At 39.4% G+C, this 18079-nt stretch overlaps 1 protein-coding gene across 1 annotated transcript in view; it reads left to right on the forward strand.

Annotated features, from left to right (window-relative positions):
* Positions 1-17203, forward strand: part of LOC110959547 (transmembrane protein 163) — a 28692-nt gene extending 11489 nt beyond the window's left edge. The window contains exons 4-9 of the mRNA XM_022206433.2: positions 204-247; positions 333-424; positions 5433-5529; positions 11566-11677; positions 12125-12266; positions 13724-17203. Coding sequence (XP_022062125.1) covers positions 204-247; positions 333-424; positions 5433-5529; positions 11566-11677; positions 12125-12266; positions 13724-13784 — 548 coding nt within the window. The 3' untranslated portion in view covers positions 13785-17203. The remainder of the gene's footprint in view (positions 1-203; positions 248-332; positions 425-5432; positions 5530-11565; positions 11678-12124; positions 12267-13723) is intronic.
* Positions 17204-18079: the final 876 nt, after the last annotated feature.

Below are 18079 nucleotides of genomic sequence, written 5' to 3' on the forward strand. Positions count from 1 at the left end.
GTCTGGCCCTGAGAAATGTTCATTTAGAGGATCGCATGCCAAACAAACATGCTAGTGTGTTTTGGGGTTAGGAGGGTGAAATGAAGGACTGATATAACTGACTGTCTGCTTACAACTACGAGTATTTAATTTAATCTGGTTTGAATAAAGAACAGTGGGAAAATGTGTTGTGTCCGTTAAAACTCTCTCTGTTTTCTTTCCAGCTGTTTCCATTATGCGCCACAGTGCTTCAGCTTTTGGATTTGCTGTGAGTCCAGTTTATACACCTAGAACAACTAACAGCATGTATTTTCTGGAAGAGAGTATAAAACGTGTTTGTTTTCACTCTGCAGTTTGATGCCACGCTGGATGTGTTGTCCTCTGTCATCGTATTGTGGCGGTACAGCAACGCCGCTGCCGTCCACTCAGCACACCGTGAATACATGTAAGTACAACCACCTACACCCACATCCGTTCAAACCTGCTTCAAATCAGCATGCAAACCTTCAGTTGGGAGTCTGTGTGTGCTTGAAATGCCCGGAGGTGTTTTAAATTGGCTGAAATGATATGCTAAATAGATAATAACATGATGGCTTGCACAAATACAACGAAAACATTCCCGTTTTGTATTCTGAGCAAATATAATGTCTGCCTGATCTTTTCCTCGAAAAATCATTTGCATTTACCTGGAGCAAAATAAAAATAAGCCACCTAAAAGTGTGTTAAAGATAAAGGAATAAAGATATTATCAGTAAAAGCTGAGAGTGTCGTCAAAATCTGTCAAATCTAAAAATAATCGTGCAAGTTATCATAAAACGTAATTGACTTGTGTTCTATTTATAGTGTCCATCTATGTTATATTTTCTACCAACTGCTGTTGACTTGACAGCAGCTCTGTTTCTGTATTTTCTATTTTTAGTTCACATTATGCTGCAGTTGTTTGAGGCTTTCTTGCATCTTTCCCACAAGGTTTAGTTCCATCCATGAACCCAGAAATGCACTGAAATCCACTTAAGCATCCACAGCGTCTAATGTGGCAGAGTGTGAGTGTGTGGTCGGCTTTGTCCTCAGAGCAGTGTGTCAGACAGCAGGTCTCTTCAGCTCCGTCAGCCTCGCCCCACTGGGACCGATCACAGCCGAGAGCCTCACATCTCATCTACACCTGGCTGAAAACGGTGTCTGTGTGTGTGAGGAGGTGGGTTTTTCAGAGCCTGGTGAACGTTCAGACGACCAGCAGGTCACTGAGAGAGAGAAGAGAAGAAATCAGAGTCGTCGTCGCTTTATTTCTGCTCTCTTCTTTTTAGATGGGAAACTCTTGAAATGTAATAATCAACACATCAAACACTGAAATTCAACCAAAACCAAATCATCTGTTACCGAATGAATCAGATGAAAAAAAAATCTCACCGTCTCCGTCCTTCCTGTTGGAGCATCTGCTGGATTCATAGAGTGAATCCGTCAGTCCCAGCACACACTCAGGAGCAGAGATGAGTCCTGGTCTCAGGAGCGACGGCTAATTGCTGTGGAGACGACAGATGAGATCACGTCCTCTGGAGACGAGACGGTAACACACATGGAAAAAAATATTAATTCAGATGACAAATATCTGACATGCTGCAAACAAAATACCAGTTAGTGGCCAGAATTTTCTTTTTCTGAAGAGAGTAAACACAGTCCAACCTTTTAGAACCAAATCCATGATCAACGTGCAGCTTTTGGACGACTGCACCAGTTTTGGGAGTTTAACCCTCGTGTCATCTATGATATGTAATCATGTGTTCACTAAATCCAGTTGTAGCATTAAAACGGAAGAAAAGGATAATAAATTAACCCTCGTGTTGTCCTGCGAGTCAAATTGGCCTGTTTAAAGTTTGAAAATGTGGAGGGAAAAATATTTTCAAAGTGAAACTTCTGATGTCCACATTTTCAACATTTTTGAGAAATTTTTGAATGTTTTTTGGTGGAAAAAAGAAATGTTAAAAATGTTTCATAAGAACATTCACAAAAAATTTTCGCTGGATTTTGGTTGATTTTTTTGTGAATGTTCTTAAAGAAAATATTAGAAGTTTTACTGATATACATGTAATCACTTTACATATTTTTAGGATTTTTCGGAAGATTTTTCTTCGTTTTTTGAAAATATTTACAAGAATTTTCTTGCCAAATTTGGGGGATTTTTTAAAATAAGACTTTTAAGGGAAACTTTTATATAATTATGGGATTTTTCCTCCTGAATGTTTTGCAAATTTTCAGAAACCTGGAGATTTTTTTTGCTGAATTTTGTTTGTTTTTTCCAGACAAGAAAACAATATTTTTTGGTGCCCGTAAATGAAGACAATAGGAGGGTTAACTCAGGTCTAATAAAGTTACAGTTTGATTACTTATTTGCTTTTTCTTTGTCAATTTGAGATGAGAGGAGTGATACTGCTTTCATAACTTTGTTTAATGCAGAGCAAAAGCCTAGCTTAGCATAAAAAGTAGTTGGCTTTAATATTTTTTGTATGCAGATTACATTTCAAATATTAATCAATGGCACAAACTATGAATTTAGTATTTAAAAAACAGTGCCATCTTATGCAAACCAGAAAAAATATGCCTTCATTTTTTATTTTTCAAAAGCTGTCCATTATTTCAAGAGTCTTAGAAAGTGTAACAGAAATAATGTCAGTAACAGATTCTGTGTGATCAAATGGACAAACTGAACATAACAAATGTTTGAGGTTAAGCACCGATCTGATTGAAATGAGCCGTCTGTCTGATAAGATGTTTGACACAGAGTTAAATCCTCTCATTAAAACATCCACAAAAACCCACTTGACAGCACTTCTCATTGTCATTCCAGCAGCTAATTGGAGAATTTGGACTGAGTTCAGGAAGCTGCTCAGCCAGTAATTGGCTTCACCAAGAGGCCAGGCTTGCTCCTGGATCACACACAAACCAACAGCCACGAACACACTGGTATATTTATGCAGAGATGCTCTGAAACGCACAGAAAGGTGGGAATCACCACCCACACATGGACGCACAAGTATAGCAGTGCTTTAATAGACATGTGCTATATGCATTCCCATGTGAACACAGACAGTATATCAGCTAACTCACAGATGCCTTAGCTGGAGCTGTGTTCCTGTTTTTCTCTTGCAGCAGTGCTGTTTTGTTTGCTTGTTTGCAGACAGTCAGCAGCTCTCAGCAGACTGAGAGAGAAAACATTGATGCACAACAAGAGGATTCATGCTATTCTTCTTAATTTCTTGATCTGTCTGCGTTTGATAGAGGAGATGCGGTTGAATAGTGATGCCCGAGTCCCGACTGGTTGCCAAGGTAACAAGCCAGAGGTGTCAAAACAAGACAAATTAGGGAGTTCTGTTTCTAAATGAAACATGGAACGTTTTTTTTTTTTTAAACAAGAACCCTCTCAGTCACTTCACCAAGGTTAGAGCGAGATGCGATTGTCATGCCAGTGTTGATGTTAAAAAGTGATGTCATCCACTTTAGATGTGGATGTATGAAAACAGAATCAATATTTTGCTGAAGGCTTCAGTGACTTTTTTTTTTTTTTTGCTGTTTTCTTGTGGAGAAAACTGCAGCACTGATTTGGTGTCATTTTTACATCCACAGTGTGCAGAAAGCAGCAGGGGGCCTGTTAGTGGGTTTACAGAGCTCCTGGGTGTGTGTGTGTGTGTGTGTGTGTTTGTGTGTGTGCGTCCTGCTGTGGACTTCCCGGAGAGATGTTGGGTGTTGCCGTGGTTACTTCATCTGGTCAAAACCCAGGACACCAAGTGATGCTCGAGAGCAGCCCTTAGACTTAAGCACATAAACACTGGTAACCGTGCATGACCGGGGCATATGCTCCAGTTGGTTTTTGCGTCCCGCTAGACTTTGTTAATTGGGTAAAGGTGTTCAAAGGACATCTGCTGTCTTCATTTAAATCCACACAGAGCACGTTCGCTCCGTAAAACACTAGATGAATGCTATCTGTCATTTTGGATCATATACTGTCACATGAAAGTGTTGTTTAATCCAACTATCTATCTTTTTAAGATGAAATACTAGATTAAACTCACTTGGGAATGTGAATATGGACACCAAAGGCTCATAGTTGTTATACTTTTGCATCAGCGAGCAGGCAGGATCCTTTCAGTGGATTTTATTATCTGCTCAAGTCCGTGAGAGTTTGCGTGGACTCCTCTCGGACTCACATGTGCATTTCGAAATTAAATTTGTGACCGGATGGTGACTATAACCGCAGATGCTGATTAGTAGTGTGCATGTGTGGAATATGTAGCTGCTGATCTACATGTAAACAACTGAGTCCACACAGCAGATTCCAAGCAGATTAGACAGCTGTAAAATAACGCTAGTAATGCATTTATATGTCCGCAGCTGCTCACCAATCATCAGACACACAAGGGAGTTTGATCAAGGCTTGTATCTGAGTGTTCGCTACGGTCCACAAGAGTCAACCTGAACTAAAATTTGGTGCCACATGTGGATAGCTCTGCATGGACTGTTGCTGAATTGGAGAGATGACAAAATTTACACGACATGGATTTAAAAGTAGGACAATAAAAACAACTGCTGGTGTTATACTTTCTGTGTCTGTGAGTCCACAATACAACCTCGCTGTAGGGGCAGTAGTGTGTATATGTGTAAAAAATGTAGATACAATTCCTCTGAGTGGACTCGAAACCAAGTATATTAATAACTGGGTGTACATGGGTGTCTGCTTATGTCTACAGCCATGCCAGCAGCTCTTTGAGACTGTGCAGTGGTCCTCTGAGCTAAATGCAAACACGTCCTGACTTATTACTGAAAACATCTTCTAATTGAAGGGGTTTAATCACATCAGGAGCCGCAGCGATCATGCTGTTCCTTCTTTGACGGCGTTTCTCCCGCAATTTGCAGTACTGCAAATCTGTAAAGCTGGGAACTCACAAGAGAGGACGGTTATAATCAAGAGGGCAAGATATCTGCTAGATACGTAAAGTGTTATTGTGTAGTGTAGGTCAGGCTCCAGCAGCGCTAAAGTCAACATTTCCCATCATGCTACCAAGTTGTGTCTTTAAACAGACTTCTCATGTGATTTTACCTCAAACTTTAAAAATAAACTACATGAGTCATGTGCAAAATTGATGGAATCCCGTTTAATCCTTTAAACTTACTCTGTCAGAGTTTGGCTGGTCAAGATGTTCTCATTTGAGTAAATTGTGTTGAGGAAGTCAAACTAACCACCTCAGTATCTCTGAGATCCTGGTTCAGGCCCTGCAGGTACCAGCTTACATGTCTTTCATTATTAATGTGGACTTTCAGTGTTGGGGTTGACTGTTGCATCAGGATCTGTTCAATGTTGAAACGAAGATGCGGGTTGCTCTCGTTTTCTTCCTGTCTGCCACAGTAATTTCTGTTTGTGTTCTTGTTCATTGCCAGTTGTCTTCTTTTCTTTTCCTCTGCAGAGCTTGTGTTATCCTGGGTGTGATTTTCATCCTGTCCTCCCTGTGCATTCTGGGTAAGGCCATCCATGACTTGGCCACCAAGCTGCTACCTGAAGTGGTGAGAAATTAACACACAGAAAACACACAAATCAGAAATTCTGCACATTCACTGACTCAAAATTTAGCTTAAAATGCAATCACTACCACACACTGAGCTGATATGTGCTTAAAACACAACAAAGTACTCAATTACAGTTTACTGCCACATATTTATCTTACATTTGGGTGTATATTATTATTATTGATTGGAATTTGTGGCTATCTTTAAAGCTTTGCCAGATAGTAACAACCACTTTTCCAACCAGTTCTGGACTGCTCTCCCCTACTGTGACACTAACAGTCTGCCAAAGACGAATACTCTTTCAGAATCTAAAATTAAAGCTTGTTGACTTTGTGCCTGTGTCTAATAATATCTGTCGAAAACCAGACTGTACATGATAGTATCCAAGACAAAAAACACGCAGGCAGCTATTGCAGATTTGAATAAAGTTATGCATATTTTCAGCTTTGGTCCTCGAGGTTCTGGTCATGGAGCGATGCTAGTCCTGATGTTGCTGAGCAGATCACAGATTCTGGGATTTTGTCTTTAAACAAACAAAAAACCCCACAAATGAATCTACTGTATTTCTGCATATTTGCCATTCACAATAACCCTCTATTGAATCTACTAAATGTATGCTTTTCTGGTGGATGCTATGGGGTCATGCGGTTCATACAAGTTCACCATAAAAAGGATATCATGTGATGCAAAGTTGAAGCTCTGCTCTCATGGAGTCAGCAGCTGTCATGTTGGTTTGACCTATTGTTGTAGGTGCATAAAAGCTTAAAGCTGCAAAAGCCAAAATCAAAGTGCTAATAAGCCCGATGCTGTGTGTGACCGTAAATGAAGATGCATTGAATCTGTGTTTACGTTAAACTACACAGAATATGTCTTTATAGCGCCAGTTACTTGACTTACCTTCCGTTGTTAAGACAAATAGGACTGAAAACATGCAAACTTACATGATTTCCAGACTCAACATTAGATTAGTTTTTTGTTTTTTCCATTAACAGCCTGTATGTGTGTGTGAGCGAGAGAATGTACGTGAAGGAAGTGTAACTGCGTTGTTGTTGTCGCTGCTGCTGGATGAAGAATGTCACAAATTTCAGGTGTGAATACTCAGAAGCTTTCACACTTCTGCAAATAGCTTTGCCACCTGGTTGCCAGGCAATAGTCATCACCTTAGAAACACTGCTGAGGATCTGAGCGTGATGATGATGACGATGATGATGATGATGATGATGATGATGATGATGATGATGATGATGATGAGTAAATATGGGAACAATATACCTTCGTGAGCTAAATTACTGTTGAGAGAGCGCCGGTGCTCGTGCCTCTCGTTGTCTACTTTAACTCTATCATAGAATTCACTTTGGTGCAGTTTGGAGAATCATTGTTGTTTGTTTTAGCCCCAAATGTGTGATTACATACTTTAAAGATTACACTCTATCTGCATGCCCAAAGTCGTTTTTGTAAAAAGGTTTATTAAGTCCTGTAATTGTGAACGACTGTTTCAAAACTCATATCTGATGAATACCAAAATTATATTACGAACAGCATGCCATAAAACTACACTCTTAAGGAATGTGCATTTGAAAATATACATCTTCTCTGTAAACAAAACCTCAATCGAGTTATTTTCTTTTACCCAAAATATCATTGCAAATGAAAACTTAATAATTCCCATAACTAAGGGAATTCAGACACATGTTCTCATCTGTTTTATCTTCCATGCCTGATTGAATGAATCGTTTGTATTAAGGGTTCTTATTACAATACAAAGCAGTAAAAGTTCTCCATTGAAAATAATAGGTTTGAGAGCAGCGACGCCGTTGTTGTATTCTGTCTGTAAGAACCATTACACTGAGGATGTCAACAGAGGAGAGTATGTAGAATAACAAATTAGTTGAGTGTCAGAATTGGTCCAGTCATGGTGGGGTTTCATCTTTGTGAGAAGGTTGGGGTTCGATTTGAGGTGTGAATGAGTGATATATGCATAGGGTGGCATAGCTCAGTGGGTAGAGTGGCTGCTGAATGCAGTACAGATGCTAGAACTTACTGTTACTATTGGGCAACAACTCAAATTAGGTAGTGACACTAAAGTTAGTGTGCTAATGTAAAGTCTATGTAGATAAAGCACAAGATAGTGACCTGATCTGTAATGATACAGTAGATTTTAAAACACGTGTCACAAAAATAACCTCAGATTACACAGTGTCCCGCTAATTTCATTTAAAACAGCTGAATGATGTCAACATCTCTCTCTAAACAGCATGAAAACTAATTACTCTGAAAGTCATTTTTCTGCATTTATAAATAAAGTCCCACCAACATCACAAAAGGTAGTTAAATTTATAATCATTTTCTGAAGTTTTAATGCTACAACTGGATTTAGTGAACACATGATTATATATTTTTCAGTATATAGTATACGCATGTGCTTGTGTCAAGGTAAATGTAGGTGAACTGACACTGAAATACTGAACCATGAATCTGATGTTTGTGTGTTTCGTGAGCACTGATTATAAAATATATATGTTTACTAATTCCCTGCTCTGATTGCAACATGCTTTGTTCTGCTTTTGTTGTTCATTCTAATAAGTTCCTGTCTATTCATGTTGCTTTGAGGATTGCTGTATAGAGCATGAAACTCGTCGACAGAGCTGAACATATTTAATAAAAATTATAGATTTTTGTCATATTCTTACATCAGTTGCAGAATAATAACAAATGCACATTTCTGAGTCTCAGATAGTCTTTGCAACTCACTCAGGTCTAAAATTCAATTAGTTTTTAAAAACCCTTTATAGATTTATAGGACCAACTGTGTTTTCCTTCTATTCATCTGTGGCTGCAGCCGGGGAGCGAGACGGCCTGATACGCAGCGAGCACCAAAGCATAAACAAAGGCAGAGTGTGGGAGCGGCGAGGCAGACAGATTGTGTTTTTTCTGAGTCGACCTGCTCTTCTTCTGTCACACACTCGGGTTCTACCAGACTGGCTTCTGGTGGATCACAGTAGGAGTTATATATAGCTTGTGCATGCCTCACAGCCTTTGCAATATAATAAGGTTTATTTTCTCCTCCTCCCCCTCTTCATCGTCTTCATAAAATGTTAATAAGGTAAGCAGCTGCTTAGGTATGCAGCGGTTCGACAGGGATGATAGGGAGAGGCGAGGAGGAAACGTGGAGGAGGATGTTTGGTTTTGACACCTGACTGTTCCTGCTCTGCTAGTCCTCGGTGGCCAATTAATGTCAGTTAGCATCCACGACAAAACTGCTCTCTTCATACAGGCGTTTTGTGAAAACCTTTTTGTTCCCAACAGGGTTTTTCATATTTGAAATTAATTTCAAGGGCTGCAATGACCTCTGAGAGTTCTCACATCCTCCCTGTGCTAATGAAATCTGTTTAAGACATGATCATCAACACATTCTAGTCCCTGAATCAGTTGTCAATTTGGGTGAGATGTTATTTTCTCCAAACAAGTTAAAATAAACAGTGCAATGAGATGATGGCACCCAGTGAAAATCAACTCATTTTATCATGTTAGGTTTAAATTTTTCTGAACTAATTAACAGGTTCTTTCTTGCTTGGTTAGTCTTCACTAAAAGACTGGAGTTAATGTTGGACTTAGAGGTGCCGGCCGGCTGATTTTGCTCAGGGATCTCTAGCTGTCAAAAAGAAATGTCAGATGCTCTATTCACATTCTGGGCCGGGTCTGTTTGTCATGAGCTCTATCTCTCATTCTGCCTGTGTGTTTTCCTCTGCCATGGGTCAAAATGTCAGCCCACAGACTTTGAATCTTGATTAGGAGGTCGCTGGGGGATTTCCCTTGATAACAGAGTCACAGTCTGCCATCCTTCATTTCAGCTGACTGGAAGCACTACATTCCAAAATAACTAAATAACCGTGATCGGTGCTGGGCTCTCCTGTGACTGCTCCAACTCTGCTGTATTCCACATGCAAGTGGAAACTTGGACATGCAGATTTAACTACTGTAGATGTACCTCTTTTTAAAACATCACTTTTTTTTATTAAAACACTAAATACATTTATCCATCTCTTCTCAAAGATCAAACATAATCTGACTTTGTTCCCATGATCTGACAAGCTATGACATTTTTGCTCATGCACACTGGAATTCTCGATACAAAAAGAATTATATCTATGAATTTGACTAACAAATGTTCCTTCTATACTTCTCTCTTGACCACCTGATAACACTTCATCTGCTGTTATTCCCAGTATTTTAGTGTGCTTATTAAATCATTAACCCAATACCAGCTTCTTCCCCTTTTTTTTACAGTCTTAAATCATGTTTTTATTCATTTTTTGCTCAGAAAGCTGATTGTTTTTTCAAGAGATTAACTTGATTATGTGTCGTCTCACAGTAAGAAGCATTTTTTTTAGAGATCATATGAATTAGGAGTTGAACAATTACTCAACCTATTCATTGGCATTTTTATCGTTGTATATATTGTAATTCTTTGTACTGATTCCTGATAAAATACATGTATTTTAAAATGTGTCACTTTGGCTCTAATGCGGCAGCTCTATCTTTAGTTAGTGGTTTGGAGCAGCTGATTGGTTACATGTCATGAGTAAAAGCCAATTAAAACTGTGGGGTACATGTTGAAAATTTCTGTTTCATTTAAACATACACAAAGCAAAAATAAACAAAGGTATTTCAATGAAGTTCTAGGTTGAAGTTTGTGTGGTCCTAAGGTAGATCCCTGTGGAACACCGCATGTAACTGCTCTGTTCATCTGTTGACCTTTAATAGCTACAGACTGAACCTTGAAATCCTTTAAATAGAACCCATTTCAAAAAAGTATACATGTATGTTATGTCTTTGCTGAAGCAGAAGATCTGTCCTTGTTGCTGAAGGTGTCCGATACTTTAAGGACGATGTGCAATTTAGATTTTATTTTCACAGCACTGACTCAGGTCTATGCAGAGGTTTTTTCTCCATCTCCTCTTTGATGTCTGCAAGCTTGCCAAAGTGGGTTTTCATGGCTCCAAGGCCATAGTGCAATATTAATGCTGCCGCAGAGGCACTGAGTGCTCTGCAGCTCCCTTTCTATTCTCCTCTTCTCATCCATCTCTCCTCCTCCATCCGTCCTTTGTGCATTTACATTTTAGGCATTTAGCTGACACTCTTTGCAGTGAGGCTCGCAGCAGATGCCACAACAAAATCGTCTTCAAATTCTTTTTAGTCAAAAGAACATCTCATGAAGGGCCAGAGAATTTGCAACCCCAAACTGATCAACAGGATTTGTCAACAGAAGCAGTTAAATAAGAGCTGTGGGAAGCAAAAGAGAATATTTTTGGTGTATAATTCAGGTAAATGGGGGAGAGGTGAAGTCATGTGATTCAGTGGGGGTGTCATGGTTGATAGCTGAATGAAGATTCATCGTTAAGTTGCATAAAAGAAGTGTAGTGCTGAGCAACTGTGTGGATGCAGCTGTCTGAAGAAGTTGCTGTGGGTTTGTGGACAGTAGAAGAGAATGTATATGAAGAGTAGATGGGACATACTATACAAAAATGTAATGGAAAGGTTGTACATTTTGATTTCAGAGGGTACACAGAGAAGCTTTGGTTCAATTCTATGAATAAAGATGTAGAGTTCTGACTTTCAGCTACCTGCCTCTGTTTATCCATCATGCATTGATGAAATTGTTGCTTTCTCTAACAATGGCAGTCTAGCTAACCCCTACTTAAAGTCACATTTAGCTTCACTGACTTAAGCTTGACACTTCTTGAAATATATTGATAGTGTATTTGCATCTTTGTTAAGATTGGTGTTTAAGTGTAACATTGCTTTATAAGAACGTATACTGTGAATCAAGATATAGAGTGGCCTAAATGTCCTCTGCCAATTTAGAGCCTTAGAGCTCTTGTAGCGTGTTCTGAAACCTTCTTTTTTGTAGTAGTAATTACAGATCAACCACTCTGAGGGAGGACCAAGAATTGTTTTTGAAAACCTGGTGGTGAAGATGGTCCATAACATGGAAGCCAATAATGACTCTCTGTGGTTGTTTGTCTGTCTCAGGATGACTTCTTGTTCAGCGTGTCCATCGTCAGCGGCTTGGTGTGCATCATCCTGGCTGTGGTCAAGTTCATGCTGGGCAAAGTCCTCACAAGCCGAGCTCTTATTACTGACGGTAGGTGTGCTCAAACACACAGCAGACATGGAGATGTTTCACTCTGTAGTTGTTGTTTTTTGCATGAAGCGGAGTAATATATGATAATGGGCATGTTTTCTTTAACTGCCTCACGCTGTATGGATTTTCTTACAATACAAATGTTGTTGGCATCAGTCTTTTGTCTTCACATTGAGTTCATTAGATTTGTCGCCTGAATTGGGTCGTGGTCAGTCGCTTTTTTGTGTAATGAGATGGCCTTTCAGTATCTGACAGACAACAGAGGCATTTCAAGCTTGTGTCACACCACTGGTCTCTCAGAGACCACAGCAGTCAGTGTCACATGTTCGCTCGACTCTTTACAGCTTTCTGAGACCTGAACTCTGAACCCTTAAAAAAAGCTCATCAGACTTTGTTCTTTATATTAGATCTATTTCAGAAGGTTGCATTGGGTATTTCTCTTTGCAGGATTTAACTCGCTAGTGGGAGGGATCATGGGCTTTTCTATCCTCATCAGTGCTGAAGTGTTCAAGCATGAGCCCAAGGTGTGGTACCTGGACGGAACAATAGGAGTCCTCATAGGACTGATCATCCTCGCCTACGGAGTAAAGTAAGACACGATGACTTGGTCAAAGATCATATTAACTTTTTATTTGGTATGCCAGCAGTAATTGTAAAGCACATCAAATGTTAAAGTTAGTTTTCAAGATGATTTTAAGATATATTTGGATAATATTTATAAAGGGAGGGAGTCACAATATTGATAGATGTAGTCAATATTCATCAATTCAAGGCTAATAGAGCTAAAGGGTTTCAAGGAATTAATGAGGTTGTCAGATATATATGGACTAAAAGCCAACTGCCTAATTAGGTGGTGCAGATTCCATTTTAAAACTCCAACTATGTTAGTCCTCTCAACCTCAAACGGTTTCCTATCATATCTGTGCGCTCATTTTTCACTGCAATTTAAAGTCCTGCACCTCCATAGAAATAGCACAGCCATGACTGCAAGCAGACAAAACTCAGAGATGTCTTGTGTGCGGTATAACAAAGTTATATTGCCATAAATCATTAACAAATAAATGAAAATTTAATTTCTGTGATTTTTTTTTTTTTTGCAAAAAATGAAACAAACTTGGCATCAACTTGTACATTTTCAAATGTTCATGGGTGTTACTAGTACTGTAAAAACACGACTCTCCATGCTATAGATGTTTCACTTTTTAAAATTTATTTATGCTTGTCTTCTCTCTGCTTTGTGTAAACACTGCCTGCACTTCAGCTGAAAGTCCCACAGTTTTTGGCACATGGCTGTTGCTCACAGATGAGTCACAAATGGTTTCAAAGCTGCACTGAAGAGTAGAAAATTTAGCTGTTTTACAAAATCTGGTACAAATGGTTTACTTTTTTATATATTCTTAGGTGAGAAATGTAAAGTTATTTTGATGAAATGTGACAATTTTGAGCTCAAAGTTGACAAAACATATCACAGATAAATACTGTAATAAAAGGTGATATTTTGGCATTTTAATGGGTTTTAAAACCACTGGTGGGTTCAGGAGTTCACAGGATTAAAGCTGCTGCATTTTTTAGTTTGTCGGAAACCGATTTACTGAGATCAGATAATTGAACTGCAGGCTACAGGTCATATTTTGTACACTGAAGTAATACAAACAAAAATGACTGAGTCACTGGAAAAGTGTACTTCAGTTCAGTTTTGTTTCAAAAACCTTTAAATTCCTAAAGCATGAAATTGAGTGTAGCACTGAGCAAAGATCAAAAGCTACAACATTCCTAACAGCATCATAGCAGAACAGTGAGTGGGAATGGAGATGGTTACATTTTTTGAATTAAGCCTTCTCTCTGGAGAAACTCTTTAATTCTAGTCTGAAGTTTGCAGTCAATGCTGCTGATGCTGGGAGTTTTTTTTTTTTTTTTTTGCCTTGAGCAACACCCAGAACCTAAGACTAATTTATGTGTGTCTGCAGTGTCGGACTGCAAGTGGATGAAAAAGTTTTGGTTTTCCTTTCCTGCGTTCTAAAAAAGCTTCTTCTTGATGTGCCGCAGGCTGCTGCTGGACATGGTCCCCCGGGTCCGACAAACCAGGAACTACGAACGCTTTGAGTGATGGATCACAGAGGAGAAGAAGGAGGTTTGGGAGGGATGGAAGGGGGCTGACTGAGTGAGTGACAGGACAGGGACTGTAGAGACTCTCCCTACAGTCTCTCCACAGACAATCACATTCAGCCCTCGTGGTGCCAGCGGAGGCATCAGAATCTGTACAGTCCTTCTTCAAAGGTTTGAACTAAGGATACAAGGCGGATAATGACAGTGGATAAAACTCCTGACACACTTCAAGTGTTTTACAGTTTGATGTACATATAATATCTTCATCTGTCTTTTAACAGTGAATGGGGTAGTCTTCTCTTCCATGCCTCCATATTTAAACAGGAAATGGAGAACCAGGAGGGGTTAAACTCACTTTGTAGACGGAGACGAGCTCGGACTGCAGTGTACTGGAGACAGATGGACCCCGAGAGGCCATAACTCCATGAAAGCAAGAGATTTTTGTACATGATGTACAATACCTCAGTTACACCTCATCGTCCTGTCACAACACTGCGGTTTATTTTTCCCATGGTTCCTAGTGGCCTTTGCCCAGCTGTGCTCTAAAATGTTGCAGTGCAGCAGGTCAAGCTGATTGATGTAGCTGATGTAGCAGTGGAGTATTAATGGTGTTTTACCTTTTTATGACTAGAGACAGGATATATATTGATATGAGGCCCATTTGGCATGGGAGCAGGTGCATAAGCACACACACTGAGAGGCACAGAGATGTGAGATTTGCCGTTTACAATATTTATCGAGACTGCTCGGGTGGAAACCTTGAGTGGGCAGTTTCAGCTACATAATGTGAGCTTACAGTTCTGGAGGGTAAAAATCAGTCACACAAAGGACTCATGACCTGAGTCCAGCTTTGCTTCACGACGAATCTGACAGAAGAAAAATACACAGAACTCACTTTATGCCTCTTTGGAAAATCGTTTTTTCATTGAGAACTTGCACCATCTACTGACCAGCAGAGGTTCCTGCAACATGTATGTCAATATATTGAATGTTAAGCTGACAAAACTGTTTAAAGGGCAAAGAGAGCTTTTCAGTACATGCGATCAGAGTTAAATTATTGCACCCTGTTGGCACTGAGCTCTTTGTTTGGCATCAAGTTCCCAATAGATATTTATACGAGACTCACAGGCTGCAACAACCAAACAAAAGAGAAGCCATACCTCTAACTCCTGGAGCAATTAGCACAGAAATAATTGAGATGAGATTCCTAAAAGCAGACAGGCGGTATCCAGGTGTTACAAATGAACCAGACTTAAAACCAGGCTCTCTCTCTAAAAGATAAACCAAGTCAAAGCAAAATAAAATGAGACGTCTTCACTTTGGAGCACAGTTGCATTGTCTGTTCATAGTGTTATTTCTAGACTTCTTAGGCTTAGATTTATGAACGATTAAACAATATGTCACAGATGAGTAGTTCACGGACCTTCATGTTACATTTCTGCTGATAATTTCTGTTTTTTCAATTTCTGGCAATGACAAATTGGATAACACGCTTTTTACCATGCTGCTCTGAGGGTTCAGCTTCATTAATAGTAGTCTGTAGTCATTCTGCAACTTACAGGTGTTCTGCCTCGCATTGTAAAATTTAACCTTGATAAAAAAAATATTATTTGGTTGGTGGTGCTGCTTCTCCTGCTGCTTCAGAGAGCTTGATTAAGTATTTTTCCTGTTTGGATGGGCTAAAGATTTACTCCTCAGTTTGTTTGGCTTTAGGGTCAAACTCACTTTAAACGCATTTGACTGGAAACTCATGTAGGACAACATTTAAGTAGTTAAAAGTCACAAACCACCTCTACGGATTGGATGAGCTTGGAGTCAGTTAGACAGCAGCCTGTTAGTTGTTCTCGTATTAGTGTGTAGTTGATGTCAGTTTCAGGTAGCCTTTTGGCTCCAGTGCAGTCAGTGTGTAAATCCTCTCTAACACTGTCAGTATGAGGATCAGGACTGAGAGCAGTCAGTGGATTGAGTGAGATCAGTGCTGGGATCTTTGCAGTGGGGGTTTGTCACAGTCTAAGGCTGCTTTAATGGAAATAACTTGGTGCCTTTAGTCCAGTTTTGCGATGCTGAATTAAGGCCCTGACTGAGATGTATCACAATGAACTCAGCGCTCACAGTTTACAGGAATTTAACGGTTTCTTTTGCATAATTTACTCAGTGTATTAGGTGCACCTCGCTAAAACTGGGTTTTTTCCTTTCTCAAAATAGGCCTTATATAAAATTTATGCACTTTCTTTTAATTCTGACTGTTTGAACTATTATATTTGGATATATGAAACCCCAGTTACCCCTTGATGCCTACTATCGTGAATTTGCAACATATCTTTTTAAGTCAGACTGCAGCCGAGATAGCGTATCCATTCCCTCAATGTGCATATTTGTACATATTAAATACGTACCTCGGAAACTTTTGCAAGCACTGGTTTCTGCAGGACCGGTTGGAATGGGGCCTAATTATTATATATCTGTTATTATTATTATTATTATATATCCGTTCTATGTGTAATGGATACATTAGCAATCTCCACTTATTTTAGCATCAGCTGGAAAGCAAAAACACAAAAAATGTTTTTTATTTAATTGTAAGTAAATTCAGGCATCATGGGGTTAACAAAACTGGGCAAAAAATATTTCAATACATTTTTTAAAATTCTCAGTTATTATTATTTTGCTACTGGTCTTTGTTTTGGCACTGGCTAAAAACCTCCTTAGGGGCAGAAAACATTCCTGTATGCAGGAGAAACCTTAAGTCTAATACAAAAGGCCTACAAGAAATGATTATGTTTGTTGAAAGTGTTTAAGAGAGGAATTTTAAAAACTATGTGGTTAGTTTGTGGTTCTGCTAAATTGTATTGTGACAGTGGCTTCCATTATTTCGGTCACTTTATTTATATCAGTAAAGGTAAGAAAGAGACACTACAGTACATTAATCAGTGTCAAATATGGCAAGATTTATTGCAGGACTGATGTTTGAAGCTACACAAGTGTTAGCCAAGTGTACCTAATAGACTGACTGTGTGTGTGTGTGTGTGTGTGTGTGTGTGTGTGTGTGTGTGTGTGTGTGTGTGTGTGTGTGTGTGTGTGTGTGTGTGTGTGTGTGTGTGTGTGTGTGTGTGTGTGTGTGTGTGTGTGTGTGTGTGTGTGTGTGGACTCTCTAAGCCTGATCACTGTTTCTACCGATCACGTTTTTGGCTCCGCATCAGTGAACCGGCTGCGTCTCACACACCCTGCAGTGGTGGTTTTGGACATTAAACGAGTCAATATTTATCTTCTGAATAATTTATCGAGTGTCAATATGTGTCCTCTCTTATCTGGAGCCACTGTTTGTTTTAGGATTCAGAACGGCGGCTCCAAAATCTTCTGTCGATATAAGCATGTTGACATGTGAAGTAATGACGCGGTAATAAAACTGATTCATGTTAATCATTTGCTCATCTCTGACTGATATCGTGGTTTAGCTCTGCTTTCGTCAGGCCTTTTACTCGTCTAAAATGTCAGCTCAGTATCTAAAAAAGCAAGAGAGGTGGGATAGCACCTGCAGGTCAGTCAGAGGCTCAGTTCTTATTTGATAGTTTTACCCAGTTTTAAGGCACAACATACACTACTGTTCAAAAGTTTGGTCTTAGAAAAGTCCTTATTTTTGAAAGAAAAGCAGTTTTTTGTCAATGAAGATAACATTGAATGAATCAGAAATACAGTCTAGACATTGTTACTGTGGTAAATGACTATTCTAGCTGGAAACGACTGATTTTTACTAGAATATCTACATAGAGGTACAGAGGAACATTTCCAGCAACCATCACTCCTGTGTTCTAATGCTACATTGTGTTAGCTAATGGTGTTGAATGGCTTGTTGATGATTAGAAAACCATTGTGCAATTATGTTAGCACATGAATAAAAGTGTACATTTTCATTGAAAACATGGCATATGGGGGAATGAGCAGCCTTGGAGGAGTACTGCGCTCTCTGGGTGCTTTTCTAGTTTATTCGTGTCACTTCCTCTATGTATTTATAATCTCTGTGTTGCATTGCATTACAAACATTGTGTCTTCTCTCTCCTGTAGTTGGTGCTGCGTTGTCTTTGTACCTCTCTGCAGGTATTTGTGGCTCTGGAGCCGTCCAAGTCTGATGTGTTGTCACTGATTCCACCAACCTGTCCAGTGTTTACATTCTTTTGTTAGTTTGACTTCTCCCTCTCCTTCACCCTCACACTAGCCAGTTGAGTCAGATGACCGCCTTCCCTAAACCTGGTTCTGCTGGAGGTCTAAGCCTGTGTAGCCTTGATTGTACTCCAGATG

The sequence above is a fragment of the Acanthochromis polyacanthus genome, chromosome 22 (genome assembly GCF_021347895.1).
Source record: "Acanthochromis polyacanthus isolate Apoly-LR-REF ecotype Palm Island chromosome 22, KAUST_Apoly_ChrSc, whole genome shotgun sequence".
NCBI classification, from domain to species: domain Eukaryota; kingdom Metazoa; phylum Chordata; class Actinopteri; family Pomacentridae; genus Acanthochromis; species Acanthochromis polyacanthus.